At 45.2% G+C, this 24,988-nt stretch overlaps 2 protein-coding genes across 8 annotated transcripts; one reads left to right on the top strand and one right to left on the bottom strand.

The window, feature by feature from the left end:
- Positions 1–9,366, top strand: FAM151B (family with sequence similarity 151 member B). Its single transcript, XM_042023044.1, has 6 exons — positions 1–19; positions 195–320; positions 1,321–1,477; positions 3,953–4,161; positions 5,644–5,779; positions 7,363–9,366. The coding sequence occupies exons 1-6, from the start codon at positions 1–3 to the stop codon at positions 7,514–7,516; spliced, it is 801 nt and encodes a 266-aa protein (XP_041878978.1). The 3' UTR covers positions 7,517–9,366.
- A 4,811-nt stretch (positions 9,367–14,177) lies between these two features.
- ANKRD34B (ankyrin repeat domain 34B) lies at positions 14,178–19,816 on the bottom strand. Of its 7 annotated transcripts, none has more exons than XM_042023080.1 (3): positions 18,161–19,668; positions 17,055–17,112; positions 14,178–16,812 (listed from the first exon to the last, which is right to left on the bottom strand). In XM_042023080.1, the coding sequence occupies exon 3, from the start codon at positions 16,763–16,765 to the stop codon at positions 15,275–15,277; it is 1,491 nt and encodes a 496-aa protein (XP_041879014.1). In that variant the 5' UTR covers positions 16,766–16,812; positions 17,055–17,112; positions 18,161–19,668; the 3' UTR covers positions 14,178–15,274. The 7 variants fall into 7 exon arrangements, with proteins under 7 accessions (XP_041879014.1, XP_041879011.1, XP_041879012.1 ...); XM_042023077.1 differs by having other exon boundaries at positions 17,063–17,112; XM_042023078.1 differs by adding an exon at positions 19,676–19,816 and having other exon boundaries at positions 14,178–18,648.
- Positions 19,817–24,988: the final 5,172 nt, after the last annotated feature.

The raw sequence follows: 24,988 nt of genomic DNA, 5'->3' as shown, positions 1-24,988 counted from the left end.
ATGGCGAGCGGGGCGCGGGGTGAGCGGTGCGGCTCGGCCGGGCCGGGCCGGGCCGGGGATCCAACGGGGCTCTGCCGGGGCCGGGCCGGGGCTCCGCCGGGGCTCCACCGGGCTCTACCGGGGCTCCACCGGGGCTCCGCCGGGGCTCCGTGGCGGGAGGGCCGCGCTGAGGGGTCCCCGCCGTGTCTCCGCAGGCGCCTGGAGCGAGTGGCCCGTGGATCACTTCCTGCGCACCGGGCACATCGGGGCGAGGGACGGGGCCGCCGTGCGCTGGTTCCACGCCGCCAACAGCAGGGCCCGGGCGGCGGAGGCCGCGCGAAGTGAGTGTGGCACAGGACCCTTCCCCTTCCCCTTCCTCTTCCTCTTCCCCTTCCCCTTCCCCTTCCCCATTCCCCTTCCCTTTCCCCTCCCTCCGCCAGGATCCCCATGGCTTTTAAATCCCTCCAGGGATGGGGCCTCCATCAGAGCCCTGGGCAGCTGTGCCAGGGCTGGACAGCCCTTTCTGTGAAGGAATTTCCCCAATATCCACGCTGAGCCTGCCCTGGCCCAGCCTGAGGCCGTTCCCTCTCCTCCTGTCCCTGTTCCCTGCGAGCAGAGCCCGACCCCCCCGGCTGCCCCCTCCTGTCAGGGAGTTGTGCAGAGCCACAGGGTTCCTGGTTCACCAGCCTGGGCGGCAGTGAATGTTACGTAAATTTTTGTGAATATTTGACAAATACATATTTGTGTAAATTTATATATAATATGCTTTATCTTGAATACTATCACTAGCTCTTTTCTTCGTATTTCAGTCTAACTGTGTATTGGATTCTCTGCAAAGCTGATAGCACTGCCCAGATTCACGATATGAAGCTGTTTTCAAGAGCTGGAGCCACTCCTAAGACCCGTCTTCGCCTGTGTTGTGTGTTAGCTAACATTTTCCTAGTCAGTTTTGACAATGAGTCAAGGGGAATGCTCAGCCTCTGCCAGTGTTAAATCCTGTGCTCATCTTTCCTCTGTCAGGAACCCTGTTTAGAGAGGAAAAGACCTGAAATTTAACAAGAGTGCATTCACATGTTGGGTGTCCGTTTTTCTGTTCCCCTGAAGAAAAGATGCCACGTGGTTGCTTGGCCAAATGTATCCTCAAAGATAAATTTTCACATGCTTGTAGGTTTGCAAAGAGTTTAGTGACCAGAAACCCCCCAAAATTGCCTCTTGTGTCACAGCAGTTCCTGTCTGAAGTAAGAGTGCACGGGGTGGTGCAGACAGACCTGCTGGGTAATTGTTGCCCTGAAGCACCGAAAGCTGAGGTTTAATTTCTCGGTTTAATTTCTCAATCCCCAGGCGATGTGCACATGGTCGAGGCGGATGTTCTCCTGCGGGGAGGGAGAGGGGACCCCATCCTGGCTCACCCCCCGGACACTGACAGTGACATCACCCTGCAGGAGTGGCTGGCAGAGATGGTCAGCACCAATAAAGGCATCAAGCTGGATTTTAAGAGGTATCTCAACAAAAAGATTTATGTTCTTTGCATTCTTACCAGTTACAATTCTACAGGTGATCGTCAACCAAACAGCTCCTTGTGCAGTTTAGCATGATGTATTCAGGGCATAATCCATAGGCAAACGTGGTCCGTAATACCCAAAGCATGGCAAGAACAGAACATTTAAAAGTGTTTTGAACTACAGATAATGATTTCTTATGTTGTGAATTGGGTGCCATGAGCAGAACTTTCCCATGGGAAGGTGAAATGGTGGTTCCTCTCTGGAAGGCCCCTTTCTCTGGCCTAACTCATTAACTAAATGTTCAGAGGTTCATTCACAGTTTGAACCATTAGCTGTTTCATTGTCTCAATGGAAAATACACCTGAAAACCCCACGAGATTGCCTTTAAAGAGTTGGAAGTGAGCTGTGATTTCCAGACATGCACCCCTTCAGCTCCTCACTCTGGCTTTGTCTGAGTTTCCATGTGCTAAGTGTGTTTTGGCAGCAAATTACAAAGAGCTTCACCAGCGCTTAAGTACTCTGTAGAAATGCAAAAAAACCCTCAAGATAGTTGTAAAATATGATTTATGCTTGTGGTTTTGTGTAACACAGTCACGATTTTCATGCAAAAGTTCATGGAAGTGCAAAACGTGGGCAGGCTAAATCTGTTTATTGTTGCAGGATCTGTGTGTGTCCTTCTGGGCAGAGAAGGGAAAAAAGAGCAGTAGGCATTTGTTTGGGCTTATTTCTTGTGAGTTTTGGTAGGGATTTTCCTCCATTTTAATTATTGTTTAAATTAATTCTAAGCCGCCTACCTTTCGTTTTTCCCCAAGGAGTTTACAGCCAAGTGCAGTGATTTAAAAAAGCTTTTAAAGGTACATTGCATTATAAAGGCCTGATTCTATAAAAGCATTTAAAAACACACCACACAGTGCAGATAGAGTCAAATAACTGTTAACAGAATTTGATGTTCCTTTGGATAGTATTTATTTGGATGCCATTGCTGAAGTTTTGAAGATTTTTCCAATAGTACTTTAAAAATCTACTTTCTATATCTATCAGCTTGATTGACCACGTAATTACATTTCCTGCTGGCTTTGGCTACTGAAATTAATGTATTCTGCAAAAGGTCTTCAGTGTCCCACTTCAGAAATGCCAAAGTCATTTCACATGAAGTCAGCAGTAAGTCTGAATTTTCTAAATGCACTACAACAAAACCAGTGCTCTCTGGAGTCTGAGTTTTTTTGGGGTTGGGTTTTTTTGTTCTTGTTGATTGGCTTTGGTTTTTTCTTTTTCTTTTTCTTTTTTTTCTATGTTGCCATTTTGGTTTGGGCGTTTTTTCTCACTACATTACCTTATACTTTGCAGTACAAAGGAAGGCGTTCCGCTCGCCCTGACAGTCCCTTTCGTATATGAGGATGTGAACTGTTCTGGCCCCAGACAGTGTGAGAAGTGCTGAAGCCCACATGTTAGCTCAAGCCATCACTGGCTTTTCTCCTAGACAACTTGAGCTCATCCCGAGTGAGTGGAATTCCTGCCTCTGTGCAGCTTTCCCAACAGCAGAAAAGACAAAATATACAAAGTGACTTTACAGAGGAAACAAGACAAACACCTCAGGGGACAGTTGCTGGTTTTAGAGCTAACCTAATTTCAAAAATCGGACCCTACTGATTTTAAATTCCTCAGTGTTACATGGTGTGTTAATTAATGTGCAGTGGCAGAAAGATTTCCTTGGTGTAAATTTCTTTTTCCAATTGTTCCACATCTCTTTTCCTTCTACAGTACTTCGAATATTTTGGTAGGATAGAGTTAGAAAAAAGCTAGTTGTGCTTTTTCTTTTGGCTTGACAGGACAGTAGGAATATGTGACTGTAGATTTTGTTAAATGCTCACAAGGTGTCTGCACTGGTTGCCCAAGTGATTTTTAACCATTTAATAATTAGTTGTCAGATGAACATTGGACAGGTAGGCTTCTCTGTGCTGCCACACTTTTGAACTGGGGGAAAAGCCACGACCAGGTGCTAAATGTTCAAGTGGGTGCCTTTTCACTCTTTCAGTTGCCTGAAATTGGTCCGTGTTGAGCTTTTTATTCTCCTAGTACAGGTGCATCATCTTGCACAGATGTGAAGGTAACTTTGAGACTGGATCTGAAGTAGTGCTAAAGTCTTTGCCACCTTGAGCGTGGTTAAGGTGACGAGAGATGACTCTCACTCTTTGGACTGAACTTACAGCATTTGTGGCTTTCGGGTCTGATGAAACAGCAGTGTTAGAGACTGCAGTGGCTTCCTTTGTTAAAACCCTTCTGAGGCCTGCGATGCAGAGCTGACAAGGCCGGGGCCGTGAGGGGAGGCCGGGCAGTGCTGGGGGCAGGGGCTGGGCGGTTTGACTCCCGCAGGGGCGGCGGTCACCGGGCCCGCCCGGGGGGCTGCGGTGGCCCTGCGGTGGCCCTGCGGTGGCACTCCGTGCCCTGACGCCGCCCGTGTCCCGGCACAGCCTGGGCGCCGTGGGACCGTCGCTGGAGCTGCTGTCGCGTCTGCGGCGGGCTCTGGAGCGGCCCGTGTGGCTGAACGGGGACGTGCTGCCCGGGCCCCGCGGGGGCCGCCCGCCGCTGGACGCCCGCGCCTTCCTGGCCGCTGTCGCCTCGTCGTGCCCCGCCGCCACCCTGTCCCTGGGCTGGACCACGGGCTGCCACCGAGGGCAAGGTAAGGGCAGGGCTCGGGCCCGTCTCCGGCTGGCCCCGGCCCCGCGCTATGCCCCGGGGCGGAGGGCGGTGGCTGTGGGAGCCTCTCCTGCGCTCAGGGGTCTGTCAGGGCCGGACCGCAGCTTGGGCAGTGCTGGAGGGGCGGCACAGCTGGGGGAAAACCCCATCTCTTTGCTGTTAAAGTGAGCTGGTTTGTACTTTAACTGTTCCTTCTCACCTGCTGAGGGCTTCTGAGGGACAAACTCCTTCGCCTCTGCTCGCAGGAGGGCTCTCCCTGAATCCTGGGAGCATTGGTTTGGTGATCGGAATCCTGGCATGTGTCCTGAGGAAAAACAGAGCAGCCGAAAATTCGAAACTTTAGCTCTGCTTTTTCTGACCACTAAAATCGAATTGTGGGTCAGCGTAATCCCTAATATTACATTTCTCCTGGATACTTGAATTTTTGCAGTAAACCTTCAAATTTTCATTGTTTTAGAGCTTTTTTCACAGGCTTCCTCTTGCAATTCCCACTATAAGTAGCTGAGTCCCCTCCAAATGTCTGGAGCCACCATGGCAGGATTATACACCGTTCCCATTGCTAATTATTCATTAACAAGATTTAGTATTTTTTTGTATGATACACTGCAATTGTATTAAACTGTTTAGTGCTTTCTCCCAGGTATTTTCAGTGCAGGAGACAGTTCCTGGGAAATGCATTAGAAATACTGAGTAACCTTTGCAAATTAATTTAATTTCATCTCCATTCTAAATTTCACTTTATGGAAATACTAATTAAGGTTCTACTGTAAGAGTTAAGAAAGAAAACCGTCTCATTTGGGTGATTTCAACTAGAAGTTGCTGCTTGCCCAACAAAACTTTTTTTTAATATTTAGTGCTTTTTTAGTCTTTCCAGTCACCACATTACATATGAGTAATTGAGAAAAAAGTTATTAACCATTGTACTAGGATTTTCATAGCCAGTAGAAACAAAAGAACAATTAAATATAATTTGAAATAGTTCCAGTCCCTGTAAAAATCTCAGCAAAGTCCCTTTCAGTATTTTAGATTGCTTGATTTTAGCATTCTTAGGCACAGAATGTTTTTGTCTGTGTGTGTTTCATTTGTGTATAACCTCATTCCTAGCGGATTGGGTTTTTTCCCTAATTTTTTCTTCCTTCTTCTGTTTTTATTTTTAAATGGTCCCTGACAATTTAAAACTACGCCACATTGAAGTCAGTGGCGTAGAGTCTTTTAGAGAAAGGGCAAAGATACATTAAAAATGTCACATTCTGTAGCTGTATGTAAATTAAGTAACTATTTATGTAATGTGTGGGAAATAAAGGTTCTCATCGTAGGTTTGTTTCCCATGCCGATGCTGCCTTTACTGCTTGTCCCTGCGGGCCGGTTCTGTCCCGCACCGCCGGCAGTGTCCCTGCAGGGCTCTGTGATCACCGGGCCTGTTCTGTGTCTGCGGCCCCGCTCTGAGCGCCGGTTCTGTCCCCAGGCTATGCGTGGCCCATGGTGCAGGAGATGTCCCGGCTGTGCCAGCCGCTGTCCCAGCCCGTGACGTTCGCGGTCAGGGCCGCGCTGGTGCCCAGCTCCGTCCCGCAGCTCCAGTGGCTGATGCAGCAGTCCCACAGGTCAGTGCCAGCCCTCACCTGTCCTGACCAGCTCGTGTCTGTGTGTATCAAACACAGCACGTTCATGTGCCCGTGCTCATCCCGGTGGCCCTGGAAATGCTTTTGCTTGCGGTTCTTTATTTCCCTCAGGTCTCACAGCGATTCCTCAGACAGAAGGTCGCTATTAATTTCTTTAAAGTAGTTAAATTCCAGAGGCTCCTTTTTCATTACCTCCAGTAAGGACTTTCAAATGGTGCGTAGGTGTGTAATCCGGTTCTGCTGCAAACATTTCCTGAGATGAATATAGTTAAATAGACTACATAGTTTGATGTTGCAGTTGGGAATTCATCCAATCTAAAGACTTTGTATTGGATTCGCTATTTATATTTTTTGTAACAATGTCACCTGAAAAATGTTAGAGATGATTTTTAGATGGGCAGTCAGGTGTTTCCCTCCAAGCTAATTAATTTTGTTGAGGCACTTGAAATGTATTCATTCAGTGGTTTTCATAAACGAACTTACATTTTCCTTTAAAGATTTTTCTTATAAACCCATAACTGTTTCATTATAGAAGTTATTCACATGTAATAGATTGAGAATAAATTCAGCTTCCCACATACTGCCATTTACTCATCTTTTTCACTTGCTCTGCCTACTGAGAATTTAATAAAGTTGTTCCAGCCAAGGTCAAAGCCCAAGACAGAAAACTTCAGAGAGTCTCTGAAAAGTTTCTAATTATTTAGAAACAACAGGGTGGACAAATAAAATGCTGATTTTCTTGTTTGTGGTGAAGACTCAAGACAGAAATTAGAATTAAGCATTTTAAAGTGGGAAATTAGGTTAAAAATATTATTGCATTAAGAATATGTCTTATGAAGTGTGCCAGTCTCAAATATATCCTCATTGGATATAAACCTTATTCCCACTGAAATATTAGGATTTTCTCTTTTACCTCAGCATAAAACTTGGGGGTTTTTAGTGGCATGATTAGAAGACAGAAATTCCTGAGCCAGTTTTGCTCACATACAACTGAATTCTAGATTTACCCATTTTTAAAATTAATAGTTTTATTAAACAAAGGTGAAGAACTAAGTGTATGTCATGTGAAGGATGTGGAGGGTAATGCCTTTAACTGAATAATGCTTTGGGGGGTTTCAGTGTTTTTTGAGGAGTTCTGTGCAATTAATGAGAATTGGGTAAGGTGGCATCTCTACACATCACTGACGTGACAGAGCACAGAGCACGGCAATCACCTGCGTCTGGGATTGCATCATATTTCCTGTTTTGAGGCTCAGCTTGTGACTATTGATTACTTTATCAAACCTTAAATGCTCAGTCTGCTGAATTTCTTTGCTGCATATTTACCTGAGGTTTTTTATATAACTCATCCCGAGGGTTGGCAGGACAATCACGGATAACTTGCAGAAATTCTTTGGGGGGGTGCAGTTGTTTGTATTTAATTACGTTTCTAAAATTAAGATGCTGTAATCCTGAATATTTTTAGGAACTTACTTGTGCAATGTCTTTCTGGTTTACATGCTTTATCTTAACATTCTCTTTTTCTCTTTGTTTTGTTTTTTTCTCCCCTTTTTTTCTGGACATAGATACAGCCTCACTGTTTGGACAGGAAAGGAAGACATGTATTCTGTAGAAGACTTGCTTTTCATCCGAGAAAACTTTGATAAAAGTAGGGTTTATTACGACATTTTTGAGCCACAAAATTCTGAATTCAAAAAAGCCATTGGAATAGAATGGTAAATGCAAAGCAGGCAGTGCCTGACCTTATAATGCTTTCTATTGTAAACCCCTTTAAATGTGAGGATTTCTTGTTCAGAGAAATGCATTTTCCTTGCCAGAAGGACTGTATTGAGCACACCTGTGGTTATTGGAGGAGTTTTTGTTCGGCACTGCATAGAGAGGCTTCTCAAATAGAAATGTAGTGCCTTCCCCATTGTTCCCTGCTCGCTGCATGGGATCTGTGGTGCCACACACTCAGGAGGGGACAATGGCTGTTTGTACTGCGCTGGCACTGCTCAGCTGCTCTGCCCCGCGGTCCCTGGCCCATAGTCACCGTGCCTGTGGTCACTGTGTCCGTGGTCCCGGGCCCGTGGTCTCTGTGCCCGGGCAGTGTCGGAGCCAGGCCACGGCCTCGGGCTGGGGAGCAGCCCCGGATGGTGCCGAGGGCTGGGCCCTGTGTGGCAGCAGAGCTGGTGGCCACAGTGGCAGTGCTGGTCCCCAGGGCAGTTCCAGGGCTGGCAGGGGTCATTTCCTGTGGCTCTGAGGGCGTGGGTGCCCGCGGGGCCGCTGTGGGACACGGGGCTCCCTCAGTGACCACGGCTCTGCTCTGCTCCGTTGGGGCCTGTGCGTCCCTGCAGCTCTCAGAATTTTCTCAGAAATTTCCAAAAGTGGAAATTTCCCCTGACAAAAGCTAGAACCCTGCTAACCACCTGCAGGAAGAGCCTGACCTGGTTAATTTAAACCATTTATTGCCTCTTTGGCTGCTGCAGTTCCCCAGAATTCACACAGACTGAGACACCGTCTCTGTGGGATTGGCTTCTGCCAAACACCACAAACGATACTGGAAAAACCAAAGGTTCAGAGAAGACACTTTAGCTTCTGAATAAAAGCTGATGCTCTGAGAAGCATTACTCTGTCAACGTCTTGTACTCCTTTTCCCATTCCTCTCACATGGTTCCTGTGAAAATTTTGTTACCTCAGATGTTGTACAGAACATTTTACAGGCTGTTAGTACTACAGTAAATTGGAGAAATGTTTGGTTCTTACGTGGCATTGCTACAGCTGTGATAGAAAAGGTAGTTACGTTTCTTAATCCTAAATCTTGAAATATGGTGATTTCACATTGAAATTCAAGACTCCTTGTTGTTACCTACAACCCCTTATAGAGATTTATCCAATAATTGTTTTATGTTTTTGAGGGGTAGAGCTTTTCTCATTTTGGTCATCTGCTAAGATGTGCTTGGCTACAATTAGGAAATATTTTTCCACATTAGGAAGGAAACTACCTGATTATACTTGGGATAGCTAAACAGAGTACTTGATTTAATTTGCAGCAGCAGGCCAAGCGAGTGGCAGTACCACGAAAGGGTCAGGTTTGGCTCTGTTATTTCTGTACTGAGTTTGGAGAAATTATGTATTTTTTATTTATGGTTTGTTGCAGGCAGTTGCATTCATTGATTTACAGGATTTCATCTCTCAGTGGTAAGGCCTTTTTGGGACCACATTTTTCTGTTATTTAGAAATCTTCCCACTGTCCAGTTCCTGCCTGAAGTACTGGAATTTGTTAAAACTCATTAAACTATTAAGTAAAAAAACATCAGCAATTGCCAGAAATGTTTTTAAGGAAGAAGTATATCTGAGCAATATCTGTGCCTGTCAGTAAACAGGGATAATCAGCTAAAATTAAAAGAAGACATCATCTGGATTACCAGGATGTGCCTGTGGTGAATTTGATTATTCTGTATGGATTAACCTATATGTATATGAATTCTCTATGTAATTTTTACCTATGCGTCTTTGCTAGTCCCCTGTGAAGTTGTTTATGTCAGTCTAGTCTGACTTGCACATCAATAAATTAATTTGATTTTGTTTCTCTGCGTTTATTCAAATGCTTTCCTAAAATACAGCGTGTTACTGTGGGGCTGGCAGTGAGACAGTGAAGGAGAGATGAAGTCAGGTATTTGTTCTGATGGGGGCAGCAGGTCTGTGTTTTTCCAGCTGTAGCTGTCTTTTATTTTAGTATTTTTTCTTTTACCTTCTTTCAGAGTTCTGTCACTTCTACTACACGAACATTTGTAATTTACTGCAGTTTCAAGCCTTGTATTTCTCTGTAAATTTGAAGGATCTTAGTAAATAGATAACAGGGTAAAGAAGAGAGTTGTCATTGTGTCCTGCCATGACAGAGAAGCATCCTGGTGGGAGCAGAGCACTAGATATTTGCCAAGGTTTCTGTTGTTTAAATGTGCTCTGCAATCAAAGAAAATGCCCCCAAGGACACATTTTTTAGACATGGCTCTCCATCTGGTGTTCTGCCCTTCTCCATCTTCAGCGGTCATGCAAAGTGGGATGCATTTTTTAACCTGCTGACTGAAATAAAAATCAACAAACTGAGTATTTTTTTCAGTTCATACCTTCAAATTAAATCTGAAATTATGCTCAGGGTCTTTATAACTCATTTAATAACTTGGTGGTTTACATGGCCCCATCCTTTCCTTTAAGGAAAAAATACAGAAATTAGAGTGTTGGGAATTAAAAGTATTTGGATTGGTTTGTTTTAGAAGGGTTAAGGAAAGCCTTGGAGTACATGAATTGTACCCTACATTGTATCCAAGACAGAGGGGGGATTTTCCACAGATTCCAGTGTTCCTCTGAAATTTCTTGATTAAAAATGTCTTTCAACTTTCAGACTATTTCTCTTAGTAAGGGTAAAGGTACTAATGTAATATGAGGCATTCTAGTAAGAGGAAGTGTTTGGACAATTGTTTAAAGACAGATTTATTGATCCATAACCTTGTATTAATTAGAGGCCTTTTTCTTGCACAAAATACTTATTTTCTTGAAATTGTAATTGAAAACCAGTTTTGTTTTCAATTTGTTGTGGTACTGTGATGCTCCCAGTTGCCTATTTTTCAGTTTGTTCATTTTTTTGTTGCAGGAATATCTGTTTGCTTCCAGTAAAATTCAAAGTATTGGACTCTATTATCTTCTGAAGTTTGAACTGACGTATTTTTGGGGTAGTTGCATGTTGATTTTTAATATCCTGATGCTTTGGCTTAATTTCCTTGAATTCCCTTGAATTACTGCTTTTACAGGTTTTTTGGCCTAATTCCCTTGACTTGATTCCCTTGAACTTTCCAGTGATCCTTCTGTCATTGTTGGTTCCACTGCCTGGTCGTGTTTTCTCTCCTTGTTGTAGAGAGAAGCAGTCCCGTGCACAGGTTCATAACCTCAGCAGGGATCTGCCCAAGCAGACTTGGTGTGTTTTTAAAAGGTGCTCCCATTAATGTGTTTTTAAAATGCATGTACAGGTCAGGTTTGTACTTTAAAATCAACTGCTTTGTGAGGAGGCCGGGTGCAACTCACTCCATCTGTGAAACACACATGAAAGTGTTCAAAATTACTGATGCTTTCGGGGAAAAAAATACGGGAATTTACTGCAGTTCCTCACTGTGCCTCTGTGTCTGGATTTCAGGAACTTGGCAATCAATAGCTCTGTGTACATTTCTAGAAATCATCTCTGGTGTTCAGTGTGAGATTTCAGCACCATTTTTAAATAGCTGGACATAAATTTTGGGACAAAACCCCTGGATTAACATGAAATCTGCAGCTGCCTGCGTCAGCAGTCCAGGAAACAGCTGGCTCAGGTAACAGGTGCTGCTGAGAAACAGGAATTTTGCATAAATTTATATGTATATCTAATGTGGGGGGCTTTTTAAATAAAGGTCAACTTGTGTACAGGAGTAGAAGACTTACTGTCTTCCAAAGAGGATTAATAGCTGGGTCTTCTGTGGGAATATTTAGTGATGACAATTGGAATTTTATCCCTTTGACTCTGAGAAAACCGCCTTGAGCTTTCTTAAGGTGTTCCCTTATGAAACCTGATCTCCTTGAAGGTACTGCAGTGCCAGTAATACTTTAGGGTGAAAATGTAAGAATCTTTATTTAATAAAGTTCCTTGTTTTAGCTGGAGAAGTAAGTAGTTGTGGTGTATATCAGATGCAGAAAGATAAAGGTCTTCCTTGGGATTCATGAGGGGAAAAAAAGGAAATTTAATGACTATTCAGTTTACTATTTTTGTGTAGCTGCATCAAATTATGGCAATATTCTTTTGGAAGTGCTGTGCAATTGTAAAAGACAAAGATCAAAACAAAGCAATTACTCCTTAAAAGCAAAACCAAATTAAATGTGCAGGGAAAGATACTTTGAAGACTGTATTCTGAACATTGCACCTTAAACACAACCTTGAAAACTGCTGGTTTATGACATTTTTGTGTAGTGACTTGCTGTTCTTAAACCTCTTAAACCAAAATAAAGGGAGTTCTTATATAATCACCGCTTTTTGTGAAGCCACCACTGTTGTTTTGAAGTTACTTTCATTGTATGGTCTCACAGCATTTTGCAGAGAAAATGAAGACTAGGGATAAAAACAAAAAAACCCCAAATTGTTTTTCACCTCTCCAAATGAACCAGGAAGGTTTAAAGTCCTTTCTGTCACGGGTTGTGTGTGGCTGTCGCTGATGGCGGCGGGGATGTCACTCGGGCCGGTGCCGCTGTGTCACTGCCGTGCCTGGGGCTCTGGGGTCACTCTGCGAGCTGCAGCAGAGGAGCTGCCTCTGCTTTCGCTCTGGGAGCTGAGGGACGAGGAGCCACAACCCTGAACATCAGCCAGGGAGGCTCCAGCCTGTGGTGCTTCCCGTGCCAGGAGCCATGAAGGACACCTGGACAGTCTTGTTTTTAACCCGGGTATCTCGGGAAGGGAGGGATTTAACATCAGAGACTCGGGTCAGCCTGACCGTTCTTTGCTGAAAAGAACGTCGGGGTGGCTGGGAAATGTCAAGGATTAAGACTTCAGAGATAACACAAGTGCATCTCTGCTCCACAAGTGGAACCACGGGCAGCTTCCGGCAGGTGGAAAGAGCCTCTCTCACACCATACTTTGGACAAATTTAGCTATATTGGATTAAATCGAAGTAACTGTTCCCATTTTCTTGTACAGAGGCAGGCTGAGAAACACTTCTGAGTGAGTACCTTTTGCAGTGACTCATCATTTCCTGAGTAGTGAATAAAAGCATGTGATTATTTCCATGTTCCCTCTGAGGGGGAAAAAATAACTTTTATTTATTCAGCATTACAACAGCAAGAGAACAAAGCTTTTTCCTTTGAAGATCACTTGTAACAGTAACACAAACAATAATATTAACACTTCATACTACTTTGCATCACAATCACAAAATACTGGTAACACTACTGAAAAACTTCCCCTTTCAAGACACTTGCCACTTCCCTTCATTGTCTGAGCATTCGTAGAAAAATTATGGTTTAATTAAGGGAGCCATAGTCCCATATACATAATTAATTTAAAAATCAAACCAGCATAAATTGGGCTTTTTACCCTAAGCAAAGATACCAGTTAGAACACCTGATGATAGTCAATTTCTTCTACAAAAGAATTTATATTTTTTTAAAGATCTATTTTTCCCTTCAAATATTTAATTTAATTATGAGATGAAGAGATGAGAATTTGCCATTTCCTTTTATAATATCATGAAACCATTTGGAAAGTCTATTGTGTGTAGAGACCAATTTGTACTCAGTTAATACTGACATACGTTGTTCCCCATAATTTCTGTACCATGAAAATATATCCACCTAATCCTTGTTTGTACCTGGTGTGCACAGGGGCTGATCCAGGAAAACCTCCTGAAGGAAAAGGCAGAACCTGAATGGAAACAAATACTCCCAAAAGGTTATTTACAGGGAGTATATGTTTATAATCCCCTTTAAATGGTTCAATGTTTAGAATCCCCATTAAATTGTTTTATTGTGATGATCCCCATTAAATATTCGTATGTTTGTGATCCCCTTCAAATTGGTTTATGTCTCCAATCTTCTTTAAATTGTTATATGTTTAAGATCCCCTTCACACTGCTTTATGCTTAAGATCCCCGTTAAATGTCTCCTACTAAGTGCAAAGCTAAATAACATTACAGGCTTATGTTAGGCAATGTCAGATTTGGTGAACCCTGACTGAAGCTGCAACAAGACAGGTTGTGCCCACTGAATATTTTCAGGAAGGAATACCTAATGTCAGTATACTGAAATTCACGTTACACAGACACTATTTCAATACAACTAATTTCTGTAAATTACAACAAAACAGAACACATTCACTTTTTCTCAATACTTAGAAGATGAGCTCTAAAATGCTAAATGCAATACCAGAAATCCAGGATCTATGAGGTGCACACAAAGACAAGAGAGATACTTGGAATCACAAAACACTAATGGAAAGGAAAGAAAGATTTTAAGATAGAGATACTTGAAAATATGCAGTAGCTTGGAGGCTGCAGAGGACTCCTTTCCGCTTGTGGGAAACTTAGTCCTGTTTCAAATTAGGCAAAATGTGGGTTTCCATCTCCCAGGTGAGTTTCATAGTCAGACTCACAGAATCACAGAATGGTTTGGGTTGGAAACCATCTCAAATAAAAGCCAATCTCATTCCAACCCCCCTGCCATGGGCAGGGATGTCTTCCACCAGACCAGGTGGCTCCAAGCCCCATCCAACCTGACCTGGGACACTCCCAGGGATGTGGCAGCCACAGTTTCTCTGGGAAAACTGTGCCAGTGCCTCAACTTCCCTTGTTATCTTCTTTGTGTTGAAGTTGTGATGCAGTTTGAGTTACCTGCTTTGTCTGAGCAGGAGAACAGAGCTCTTCTCTGCTCCAAAGAATTGTGTGTGTGTGTGTGTATGTGTGTGTGAAGTGCCCCTGCTCATGAGGACAACATCTCGGTGTGTCCCAGCATCTGTACCCTGGTGAAAAGGGCTGTGACTGGGGGCAGATTGCTCCAGCCTGACATGGAGATCTCTTCCTGGGGGACTGCAGAACTGCAGAAAGTAACAGACCCTGACTGAGATCCAGGCTCTGCCTCCCCCACCCTCCTTCTTCTGAAGGGAGCAGATCCCAGGGGCTCTCTCTGGGGCTGTCTCCGGGGCAGCCCGAGGTGGCCGCAGTGCCTGGGGGGGCAGCGCTGGTTTGTGGCACACCCAGGGCTTGTCACTCGCCCTGCTGGGCTCCCGACAGCGCTGCCCGGCGTCGTGTGCCGGGCTGGAGAGCGCCCGTGCTGTGCACCACTGGCTCCCAGTGCCAGCCAGGCGTCTGAAGCACGCTCCCAGTCCTTAGCTGGAATTCCGTGGGCAGCACAGCTCTGCAACGTGTCATCAGCTCTGTAGTGTCTGCTTGCTTGCAGTGAAGCTGTTGAGGCCAGGAGACACTGCCTGTGTACACCTGCTGCTACCCACCCCACTGCGTGCTGACGTCTCAGGGTTCTCTGGATATATACAACCTGATAGAGTCAGTCTGGTGTCCAGCATCACAGTCCAATGTTTCAGGTTCCCCAACTCCATGTGCACCACCTCTCTGCGTGCAGAAAGGGTGTATGTTTGGGGAAATCTAGGAGGGGTAGTATGTACAACCTACAATGAGAACTGCAATGCCTAAGGCCATTGTGGGTTCATTCTGTCACAGGCAATTTGAAAACTTTACAAAAGCAGCAAATAAACATTCCTTAGTCTGCAGAAGGCAGCCTCATTAGGTAAGTATGTCTTTTCATCCAGTCTCTGAGCTATCCCACTCATCCTGAGGCAGACATCACTTTACATCACAGCCCTGCTGTATTTTGTGATACCTACCATTACATTCAAGGACTGCAGTGAATATTTACATATCATAAAGATCCCCTTTGCTCTCCTGGTAAAGATTCAGTCATTGCTGAATCTGCTCAGACTGTAATCTGCTCATATGGCCTCCTCCGCAGCAGATTCGTATCTTTGGTCCCCCTAGGGGCAGCAGATCCTGGTGGTACTGAGTGAGTTTGTCCATAAGAAATCATTCCAGAAACTGTGTTTATGACAGTGAGCTCTGGACCTGGGGGGTGAGGGTTCACATTCAGTGGTGGCAGAAAACCTGGCCTTGTCTGATCCAGCACTAAGGCTCCTGAACCCTGTTCCTCTAGAGAAGCCTGATTTCTGCCTCTCGGAGAAACAGGAGACATCTTCTCCAGAACTCTTCTCGGACTTGGTAACAAAGTCTGGTATGTAGAAAGAATTTCTTTCTTTCCTTTTGGTGACTTACTGTCTTTTGTATCAGCAGCAGGAATGAGACTGTTAGTTAGCTGAGAACCGGAGATGTTGTAATTTGATTCTCCACTTCCCTTCTTGATAATACTGCCGAGGTTTGAAAGTAAGCTGATTTGTCCCAAACTGGCATCCATGCCCATAGGAATCTCACTGGGGTTATGTTTCTCTTCAGTAAAAGGAGTCTGATAGTTTATTGCATCGCGTAATGCTTTCCTTGACATGGTTTGATCAGAGGTTTTCAGTACATGAGCAGTGTCTTTCCTGTCTCTACTTTCGTGACTGGTGGTGACGCCCTTGGATAAGTCAAAGGCACTGAATTTACAGGAGAGGTCTTCTGTGGGACTGATAGCCCGAAGTTCTTGTGAAGAAGCAATTTTCCTCTGCGGAAACACTGCTGGACAGCACTTTAGCCACGGATCACACTGCAGCACCTGTGTCAGCTTGAACCGTGCTGGTGTTGAGCTGGATTTGGTCATTAGTGGCACTGTTTCAGATGGGTTATCATATGGGTGTCCACCATACAGCTCTTTAAAGCTGAATGGGTCTTCTGGACCCTCGCTTGATTCTATTTCTGACAGGGAGGTGCAATCAGCTGGGGAAGCGCATTCCTCGAGGTCTGGAGGAGGCACGTTCAGGTACTGCTTTGTCTTCTGCCTCCCTGATGCAGACTTGCCTGTGGTGATGATGATCACTTCTTTCCCTCGTGCCTTGCAGGCCTTAAGCAGAATTTCCAGGGTGTCCTTGTCTGCGGCGTTTATTGCGTACACCAGAGCAGAGCAGTTGGAGTGGTCTGGCAGGCTCGGGTCAGCTCCGCTCATCAGCAGCAGAGACACCACTTCAGGGCCTGCTTTTTCCATGCAAGCATGCATCAAGGCTGTCTTCCCAGATTTGTCCTGTATGTTTGGGTCAGCCTTGTTGTCCAGCAGGTATTTCACCATCTTTGCCTTGCTAGCACTCTGTAAGTCCACGTGTTTGGTCATACAAGCAATCATGAGAGGGGTCTCGCCCCTGCTGTTGCTCTCATTGACATAGGCCCCGCCGTCAATCAGCAGCCTGGTGAGGCGCAGGCGCCGCTGGTACACGGCTTTGATCAGGGAGTAGCCCTCGGGCGGCACGTCCACCGCATCCATCATCCTGCTCTGCTCACCTGCACCTTCCTAGGGGCTGCAACCACACCTGGCTGCCGGACAAACCAAAGGGGTCCCCCAGAGAAATAGAAGGAAATTGAAAAAAAAAGAGAGGATTTAACTGTGCTAATTGCTCCTGTAAACAGCCCTGGGTTTTGTGAAAAAAGTATGAAGGGAAGAAAGGAAGAAAGGTTTTCCCACACTTTAGGCTTACAAGAAAGGCATTAAAAACTTAAAAAAAACCCCACTTCAATACAGTTATAACATTTATAGAAGATTAAACCAAGACCATCACCTCCTTACTTTTTGACTGTCCTGTACACAGTCCTCTGCCTGCACAGACAATATCAGCTCTACAACAAAAGAAACATTTGACCGCATCAGAGAGAATCAGGAGGTTTCACACAAAAAAGCTTAATGTGGCATAAATAACAAAAGGTCTTATATAAATGTATACCTGCAGACATGCAACTAAAACTTTTATGTTGTGTATGTGTTTGCTTACCTGTGTGTAGGGAAAACCTTTAGAGAAAAAACCCCAGTATTTAATAATTGGCAGAGCAATTTAATTTCAATAGAAGATTAGGTATGGATTAGATTATTACATTCATTTATTTACAGTCTATTTCTAGAGAAATAAAAATGTTTAGCTAGTTTAACTGTAAAGGAAATTAATTAATCATTTTTGTTCATCACTGAAAACACTACTAATGTTCTGGTGATTAACTGAAAAGCAGTAATTTCATTCTGTTTTACATTGAATGCCAAAATCAAAGGATGATCTCAATATAGTTTGTTCCAAAAGTCCAACAAGCCAAAAAAAAAAAAAAACCAAAAAAGAGTCAGATTTCCTCCCTGGAAATCTGCGGAGGAAATCTGACTTTAACTGGGGGCTTGTTTTTTTTTCCCCCTCTGTCTTGATAAAATATTTTTAAAAGGTAATTGCATCGAAATTACTGTAAGGATTCACTCCATTATACTGAAAGTACAGGATTCAGTAGTGTCTATCTCAGCTTTCATTGAAGTGCAAATCATTATTATGATTTTTATGTGTACTTTTGACTCGTAATGCATTCAAGATTATTGTAAAGTCTTTTATAAAAGTATCCCATCAATTTGTGCGTTTAGGTTTCCAGAAGGAAACTGCAGAGAAGGATCTGCTACATAACACACGTGCTGGAATTTTGATTGTGTTCTCCTTTGGTTTTGACCTACCTGGAAGTTATTGGTGATTTTACATTTCTTCCTATTTATCTAAAGCTCTTCTGATACTTAACTGCTCACTTTACTTAAGCGATGGCATATAGCTCTTATTACATCAGCATTTTCATCTGTAGAAATACCTTTTGTGGCCAAAAGGACATTAAATACTAAACAGGCATGGAAAGAGAATAATGCTACCTGAAGTCGTGCAGCAGGTCAGGGCTAAAGGTGAGGCTGTTTTTCTGACATCTCATCTAACCCCTCCTGTTGCCTAAAGTTGCTGTTTCTGTCGACTTCACCAGGACTGCTGATCTGGTGGGGGTGGAAGGCTGTCCTAAGACAGAAGTTGAAGTTTGAAGTTAGGAGTAAATGGTGTTGGCAGGTATGAACCTGCCTGGAGAAAGCCTGAGATGTTTCTGTGCAGAGAAAAGTGAAGAGAAGGTACATGAAATGGGGAACAAACCCCCACAAGCACTGCAGAATCAGACATTGTACAATCACAAGAAAGTGTTACAGACTCACAGCTGGAACAATATAAAGCAGAACACACTCGCAGTGCTGGAGGATAGCCACAACTTCATCTGGAGAATCTGTTAACCATATCACACCTGGCCTGGGTACAGCCTGCTCCAAAAACTCCCCAGCTGGCTATTTGGAAGTGAAGGACCACGGGTCAAGCAGATTCCCTAAAACAGTAATCTATTGGATAATTCATTGCAGAACAGATTGAGATGATAAAACAGTCCTAAATGTAATTAACTGCTATGTCAGAAGTACTCCACGAGTTCCTAAGGTATTGGGACTGACACAGTTGCCTCTCACTTGTGAAGGTAAACTTTAAAAGCAGCTTCAATCTTTAAAGCAGTTTGAGGAATGAGGAACTCTGCAACTCAGTGTGAGACACTGAATCATGGACTAGTCTGTCAAATCACCCACAAATTCCTCTTATTCTTGTACAAATAATATTCCTGCATGGCTTTTTCTGTCTAGAAAGTGCTTAGTTTTATTTTCAAAAAGTAATATTGTCCTGGAAAGTACTCTGAGACAATGTAGCACCAGGCACCTTATAGTATGAAAACCTGGTTTTCAATCTAATAGTCTAAGCAATCACAACACTGAGGGGGAAAGAGCCCATTGATGTTATAACATATTAACACAGGCAACAGTGTCATGAATATGTGATATGAATGAAGGAGTTCTTGCAAAGTATTCCTCACCTTTTAATGTGAGAGCCAGATTTTCTGCCCTCAGTGCCTCAGCACCCTCAGAGTTAAACAAGCTCTCACAGTTGTGTTTACAGAGTCTACAATCATTCCAGTAAAATTGCCATTGATTCTCATCTCAGAAAAAAGACATGCTTTCACACTAAAAGAGCATAAGCATTTAAGTATTTTTATGATTCTTCATATACACATTAAGCCTGGCAAATTCAGTCAGGGTAATAAAAACTTGTTTTCCTAGTTGAAATTTACCACATATGAGCTACTTTTGATTTTAAAAAATTACCATTCCAACGCTGCCAAAACTACTCCACCACCACCCCAAAGTTTCCACCACAACTTGCAACCTGACGGCTCTAAAAGGCTCCCTGAGAGGAGCTGGGAAAAAGCAAGGACTGGAAACTTCTCGGCAGAGAAGTGACAGCACGCACAGTAATACTATAAAGACCATGAATACTAAATAAAGGCTGTGAAATGAGTTTAAATACTTTACCCGCGCGCTGTCGGCGGCGAGGCGGCAGCGCCGTTCCCTGCGCGCCTCTGCTCTCCCGCGCCGGGCGGACGGGACGGAGCCGCCGCTCCTGGCGCCGCCGCCGGGAGCCGAGCGACACCGGGACACTCGGGAACACCGGGACACCGAGCGCCGCCCCCGGGACCGCCCTCGGCCTCGGCGGGGCTGGGCCGGCGGGGCGGGCTGGGCCGGGGGGGCCGCAGTGGCTGCCCCTCGCATCCCCCACCCCCGGGCCCACCCCCTCACGGCCCCCGCACCCCTCGCGGGCCCCGCTGCCCCCTCACGCCCTCTGGCCCCCCGTATGCCCCACACCTGCTCCCCCTCAGCCCCAAATCCAGACCCACAGCCCCCCTCACACCCTCAACACCCCGCAGGTGCCTACACCTGCTACCCCTCACACTCCCGTCCAAATCCACACCCCTCGCACCCCGGGTACCCCTCACACCCCACACATCCTTCACACCCCACACACCCCTTACACCCCAGATAGCCCTCAGATCCCTCACACCCCTCGCACCCTTTGCACCCCACATACCCCTCACATCCCACAGCACCCTGCTCTTACCCACCCCTCCTGTCACCCCAGGTACCCTCACACCCCTCACACCCTCCCACAGCCTCACAGCCCCACACATCCCGTCACCCCCACACCTCCTGACCCCAGCCCGGTTCCCTCTCACACTCCCGTGCCCCCACCCCCAGCACCTCCAGCTGTTTCCCCTGGAGCGGAGTGTGGCCGCCCTGCTCCGGGCAGCAGCAGCGCTGGTATAGTGTCTGGCTGTACTTCGTGATCTCCTGTAGGTGCAGCAAACGGGAGAAACAACCCACTGAAGGCCTTCCTCACCACCACACTGCTTCCAGGGCAAGGATTTAATGGGGATGAGAGGAAGCTGAGCCCAAGGAGATGCTTCCCTCAGGTGTGATCAAGTTTGACTTTGCAATAATTCCTAGTTAATTTCACAGGCTAAAATCCTGTGACATTTCAAAGCATGGTCAAAGAAACTTCCTGGTTTCTATGCAAGTTTAGGATGCCTTCACAAAAACACAGACTGGTTGAGGTTGGAGGGGATCTCTGGAAGTCATCTGGTCCAAGCCTCCTGGTCACCTGGGAACAGCTAGAAGCCACCTGCCACCATTTCTTTTATGTCTCCAAGGATAGAGACTGCACAACCTCTCTGGGCAACCTGTGCCAGTGCTTGGTCACCCTCACAGTGAAAAACTGTTTCCTGGGATTCAGAGGGAGAGCCTTAATTCAGTTTGTGTGCGTTGACTCTTTCCATGTCACGGAGTGCTGGGAAGGATCCGGCTTTGTCTCATTTGCACCCTCCTTTCAGGTGTTCGTGTACAGTAGTGAGATGCCTTCTGGGCACTCTCTTTTCCAGGCTAACCAGGAGCAGCTGCCTGAGCACCTCTGACAAAGGTCCTGTGGGGATCTTCTGGGAGACAGTGCCAAAGGCTCCACTGAAATCCAGGTGGGCATTATCCATGGCCTTCTCTTGGGCCACTCAGGTCATCGCAGGAGGTCTTCGGGTTGGCCAAGCTTGGCTTCCCCTTGGAGTAGCCAGCCTGACTCTTCCAATCACTGTGCTGTGCTGTGGTCTTCTCTAGTTGCTTGGTGCCTATGGTGATGCTCATGGAGTATTCTCAGACATATATGTGAGCAACAGGACTTCCTGATGGTCCCCTGGAGACTCCAAGGATATTTCCTCGGAATGCAACTCGACTGGGCTTCCTCGCAAACGCTGTGCACTGCGGGGCTGCGGTGCTGGCGCCGTGTGAGACCCTGTCCTCACCCCCTGGCAAGGCACTGCTGCCTCACTGACACTGTCTGAGCACACAGCAGAAGCCAACAGGCGAGTGCAGCAAACCAGCAGGGGAGGCGAGGGTAAACTGACAGCCAAACGAGCCACCACAGTCGGTACAATGAGCAGCAAGTCACAGCACAGCATCCAGCGGCAAAGGACTGATTTAGGCATCACAGGAAAGAGAAGGTTCCAGGAGCACTGTGAAGGGGATTTGTGCCTTGCTATTTTTTAAAAGTGGACGTCAGGATCAATGAGAGGCCGTCATGACTAAGAGCTGGAAAAATGGTATGAATAAGCCACTAAGACAAACAGCATTCCAAGGGCAGGTTCCTCAGTTACTCTTTTAACCTTCTCTTTCAAAAACTAAGTTGGGAGAATGTCCACAAATGTTTTGGGGGTTTTTTTGCCTGTGGTAAGATTCTAATCTTTTCCTCTCCACCTTATCTACATTCTTAATACACAGTCTTTGTCATGCAGCCTCAGAACATCGTGGGTACTGAGCACCAACTCTTCAGGAGTTTACTGCTCTTCACAGTCCTGTTGTTGGGTTAATTCTATGAGATGGAGAGGCAGTGCACACTTGTGTATATACCAGCACTCCTGCTGCTGAAACAGTACCACTTCTGTAGTTCTTGCAGCTCTAAATGTCCGCTTTCTTATTCCTCCTTCCATCCCTGCCTGCATTGTGCTGTTGTGCTTGATAGCCAACATGAATCATTGACCAACAAAAAAAAGGTGTATCAAACCAGCTCTTGGAAGAACACTTTTATGAAGATAATTAGATTTTTTTCTTATAAACATCACCATGGATACTCTTGGTTGGATAGAATAACAACTATTGGTATCAAGAAGTTCCTGTTAAAAGTGAAGGAGAGTGGAAAACCAGAGCAGGGAACACATCCATGCAGCACAAATTTTATTATAAAACACAAAAGATGTTTGCATATGCACATGACATATTTGTTTATTGCACCTCTTGATATCCCTTGCCTCTATTTCACTGACAGTTGGGCTACCTGGATATGTACCAGGAGAAAGTTCCATGGTCACAAAATTCTAATATTAATTTCAATTGACTAAAAATGTTTGTCACAAATGAGTGTCTTAGGTTTCTCAAAGAATCACTGGCAGAGGTATCATCAAATCAGGTTTCATGTAAAAGTGAAAGTGCAACAAAGTTCATTGGCATGGTTCATTTTACTACTTACCACACAGTTAAAGCACACAGACCAAAATCTAGAATCAGTCAATCTAAAATTAAAATCAACCAAAAGTGATATATGTGGAGGCTGAGGACAGGACGAAGAGTAAGAATGGGAAAGGGTAAGCATAGAAAGGAATAAGGGAGACCCTCTCACTGAGTTACAGGGTTCAGAGCATACCTCCCTGCAAAACATAGCCTCAGACTCAACCAAAGCTTTAGGTCTAAAGATTTTAACAGCACCTAAACTTAACAGCACTGAGTTGATAGCCTAATTTAAAGAATTTAAAAGACTCTAGAATTTACTAGAAGCATGACAGTAACTCATAGGCTGGACTTACGAGTCTTATGCATTTAAGAATCGGAGAGCAACATTCCTCCTACATTTGCTGTAGCACATTCACAGTCACTTGCACACAGACCCGGAGCCTGTACAGGGTGTGTACAATCCATGTACAGGTTCATACCTGTGGGGAATCCCCCTGAGCTCAGGGAAGGACTCATGTGGGTGCCTCTGCATTTTCCCAAAGGGTGAAGGGCTGAGCCCTGAGCAGTGTGGGCCCAGCGCAGGCTGTGTCGGCAGCACTGGCCCTCTGAGCATCGCCAACGTGAGCATTGGCTGGCTCTGAGAGACCCTGCTCCAAAAGAGGAGCTGGGCACAGCCCCTGCAGGTTCAGGAGAGCTTGGGGGGTCTCACTTAGGCCCAATGTTTGCAGGGTCAGAAGGGAGTTGGCTTTATTCATAGCAACTTTCCACCCAGATTGCAATTCTGGTTGGTAACTTTCTTTGAATGTTCAATAACAAAACTGTTTGTCCACTTGGACTTGCTCATTAGCCAGCACTAGATCCTGGGAACAGAGTGTCTCTGATAAGGCAAGAGGAGCTCAGCCCAGGTGCTGTTCATCAAGGCCGCGTGGCCTAATGAGCATTTCTGAGATCACAGAGTGGCCCCCGGTGGGTGATTCTTGATAAACTGTGCCCAAATATGGGCGGGCAGGCAGGCAGGAACGAAAAGCACGTACTTAGTTTTCTGGTTGCCAGTTGCTAGCCAGTTGCAGGAAGCCCAGCCCTGGACTGCAGGCCTGGAGCCCAGGAGCCTTGTTCTGGGAAGGTGGTCTCAGAGTGGAAACCCCTGGCTCGGCAGCTGGCAGTCGGAGCACACCTGAGGGCCTGTGGGGGTCTGAGTGGTATCAACCACAGAGGGGCCTTTCTGTGTCCTTGGGGACCCTGGGAATCAGCTGAGTTATCTGCTTCACTTTGTTTAGAGGAAAGTAAAAGAAAGAAAAGGAACGGAAATAGTTAAATTTGATCTGACATCCCCACCCCCTCCCCTGGTTTTGGATTTTGCTTCCCATGAGAAATTGTAAACACTCTATCATGTCTGTTTGGTACTGGCCAGCCTTGGCCTACACCAGCAAGATCTCATTCAAGGGAAGGAGGAGCCATGATTGCTTACATATGTAATTACTTGTATATTAATGCATTGCCATGTAAATTTTTGAGCATGATAAAATGCAACGTAAGTCATTCTAGTAATTCAGTTACTTTATTATGTATTAGTGCATAGAATTCTTTGAAAATGGTGAATAAATGGAAAAATATAGAAGTATAATTAACTTGGTTTAGTTGAATGACTAAAAAAAAGCCCCAAACCCTGAAACCATTTTTATCACATACTAATTTGGTAGCTTAAATACGTTCTAAACCATTAGGTACAGAGGCAGATGTTTACTGTACTAGCACTGTTTGCTGAGAGGAATGCAGTAATGTTGTAAACAACAGTGTTCTTAATAATACATCTCTTAAATGTAACAGGCACAGCTGCTTGCTTGTTCAAAATCTTGAAGGGGGATTATGGTCGTGATGTAGAGACATCAGTTGAGAGGTCTAAGAGAGAAGTGGAGTGCTATGTTTTGTGCTTCAAAAATAATGACCAAAACCAAACAGAAGGAATTAGGAGCCTATGAAGTGTCTCACAAAAACCCCCATACGTGCAGTGTAATATCCAGCGAAGTACCTTGTTATGTTATTGGTTTGTTTAGCCAGGCAATTTTGAGGCACACACGGCATTGCACAGTCCCTGCTAACAGGCTCTGTGCGGCCCCTCAGGCACGCCAGACGCGCTGTCTGGCATGACCCTCTTCCTTCAGTCACATCATGCCAGTGCCGAGGTATCTCCTGGTTTTTGTCACACATGTTTTAATTAGCTATTTATGACATGGAGCTTTCTGCCTGGAAAGATATTATCTCTGAAGTGTTTGGTGGTTTATTGCCAAGTACTTTGATTAA

This window comes from Corvus kubaryi, unplaced genomic scaffold (genome assembly GCF_017639235.1).
Source record: "Corvus kubaryi isolate FWS band 111438036 unplaced genomic scaffold, C.kubaryi_AGA036_p1.0 37236, whole genome shotgun sequence".
Classification (NCBI taxonomy): domain Eukaryota; kingdom Metazoa; phylum Chordata; class Aves; order Passeriformes; family Corvidae; genus Corvus; species Corvus kubaryi.
This window is presented reverse-complemented; position numbering and strand designations above follow the sequence as displayed.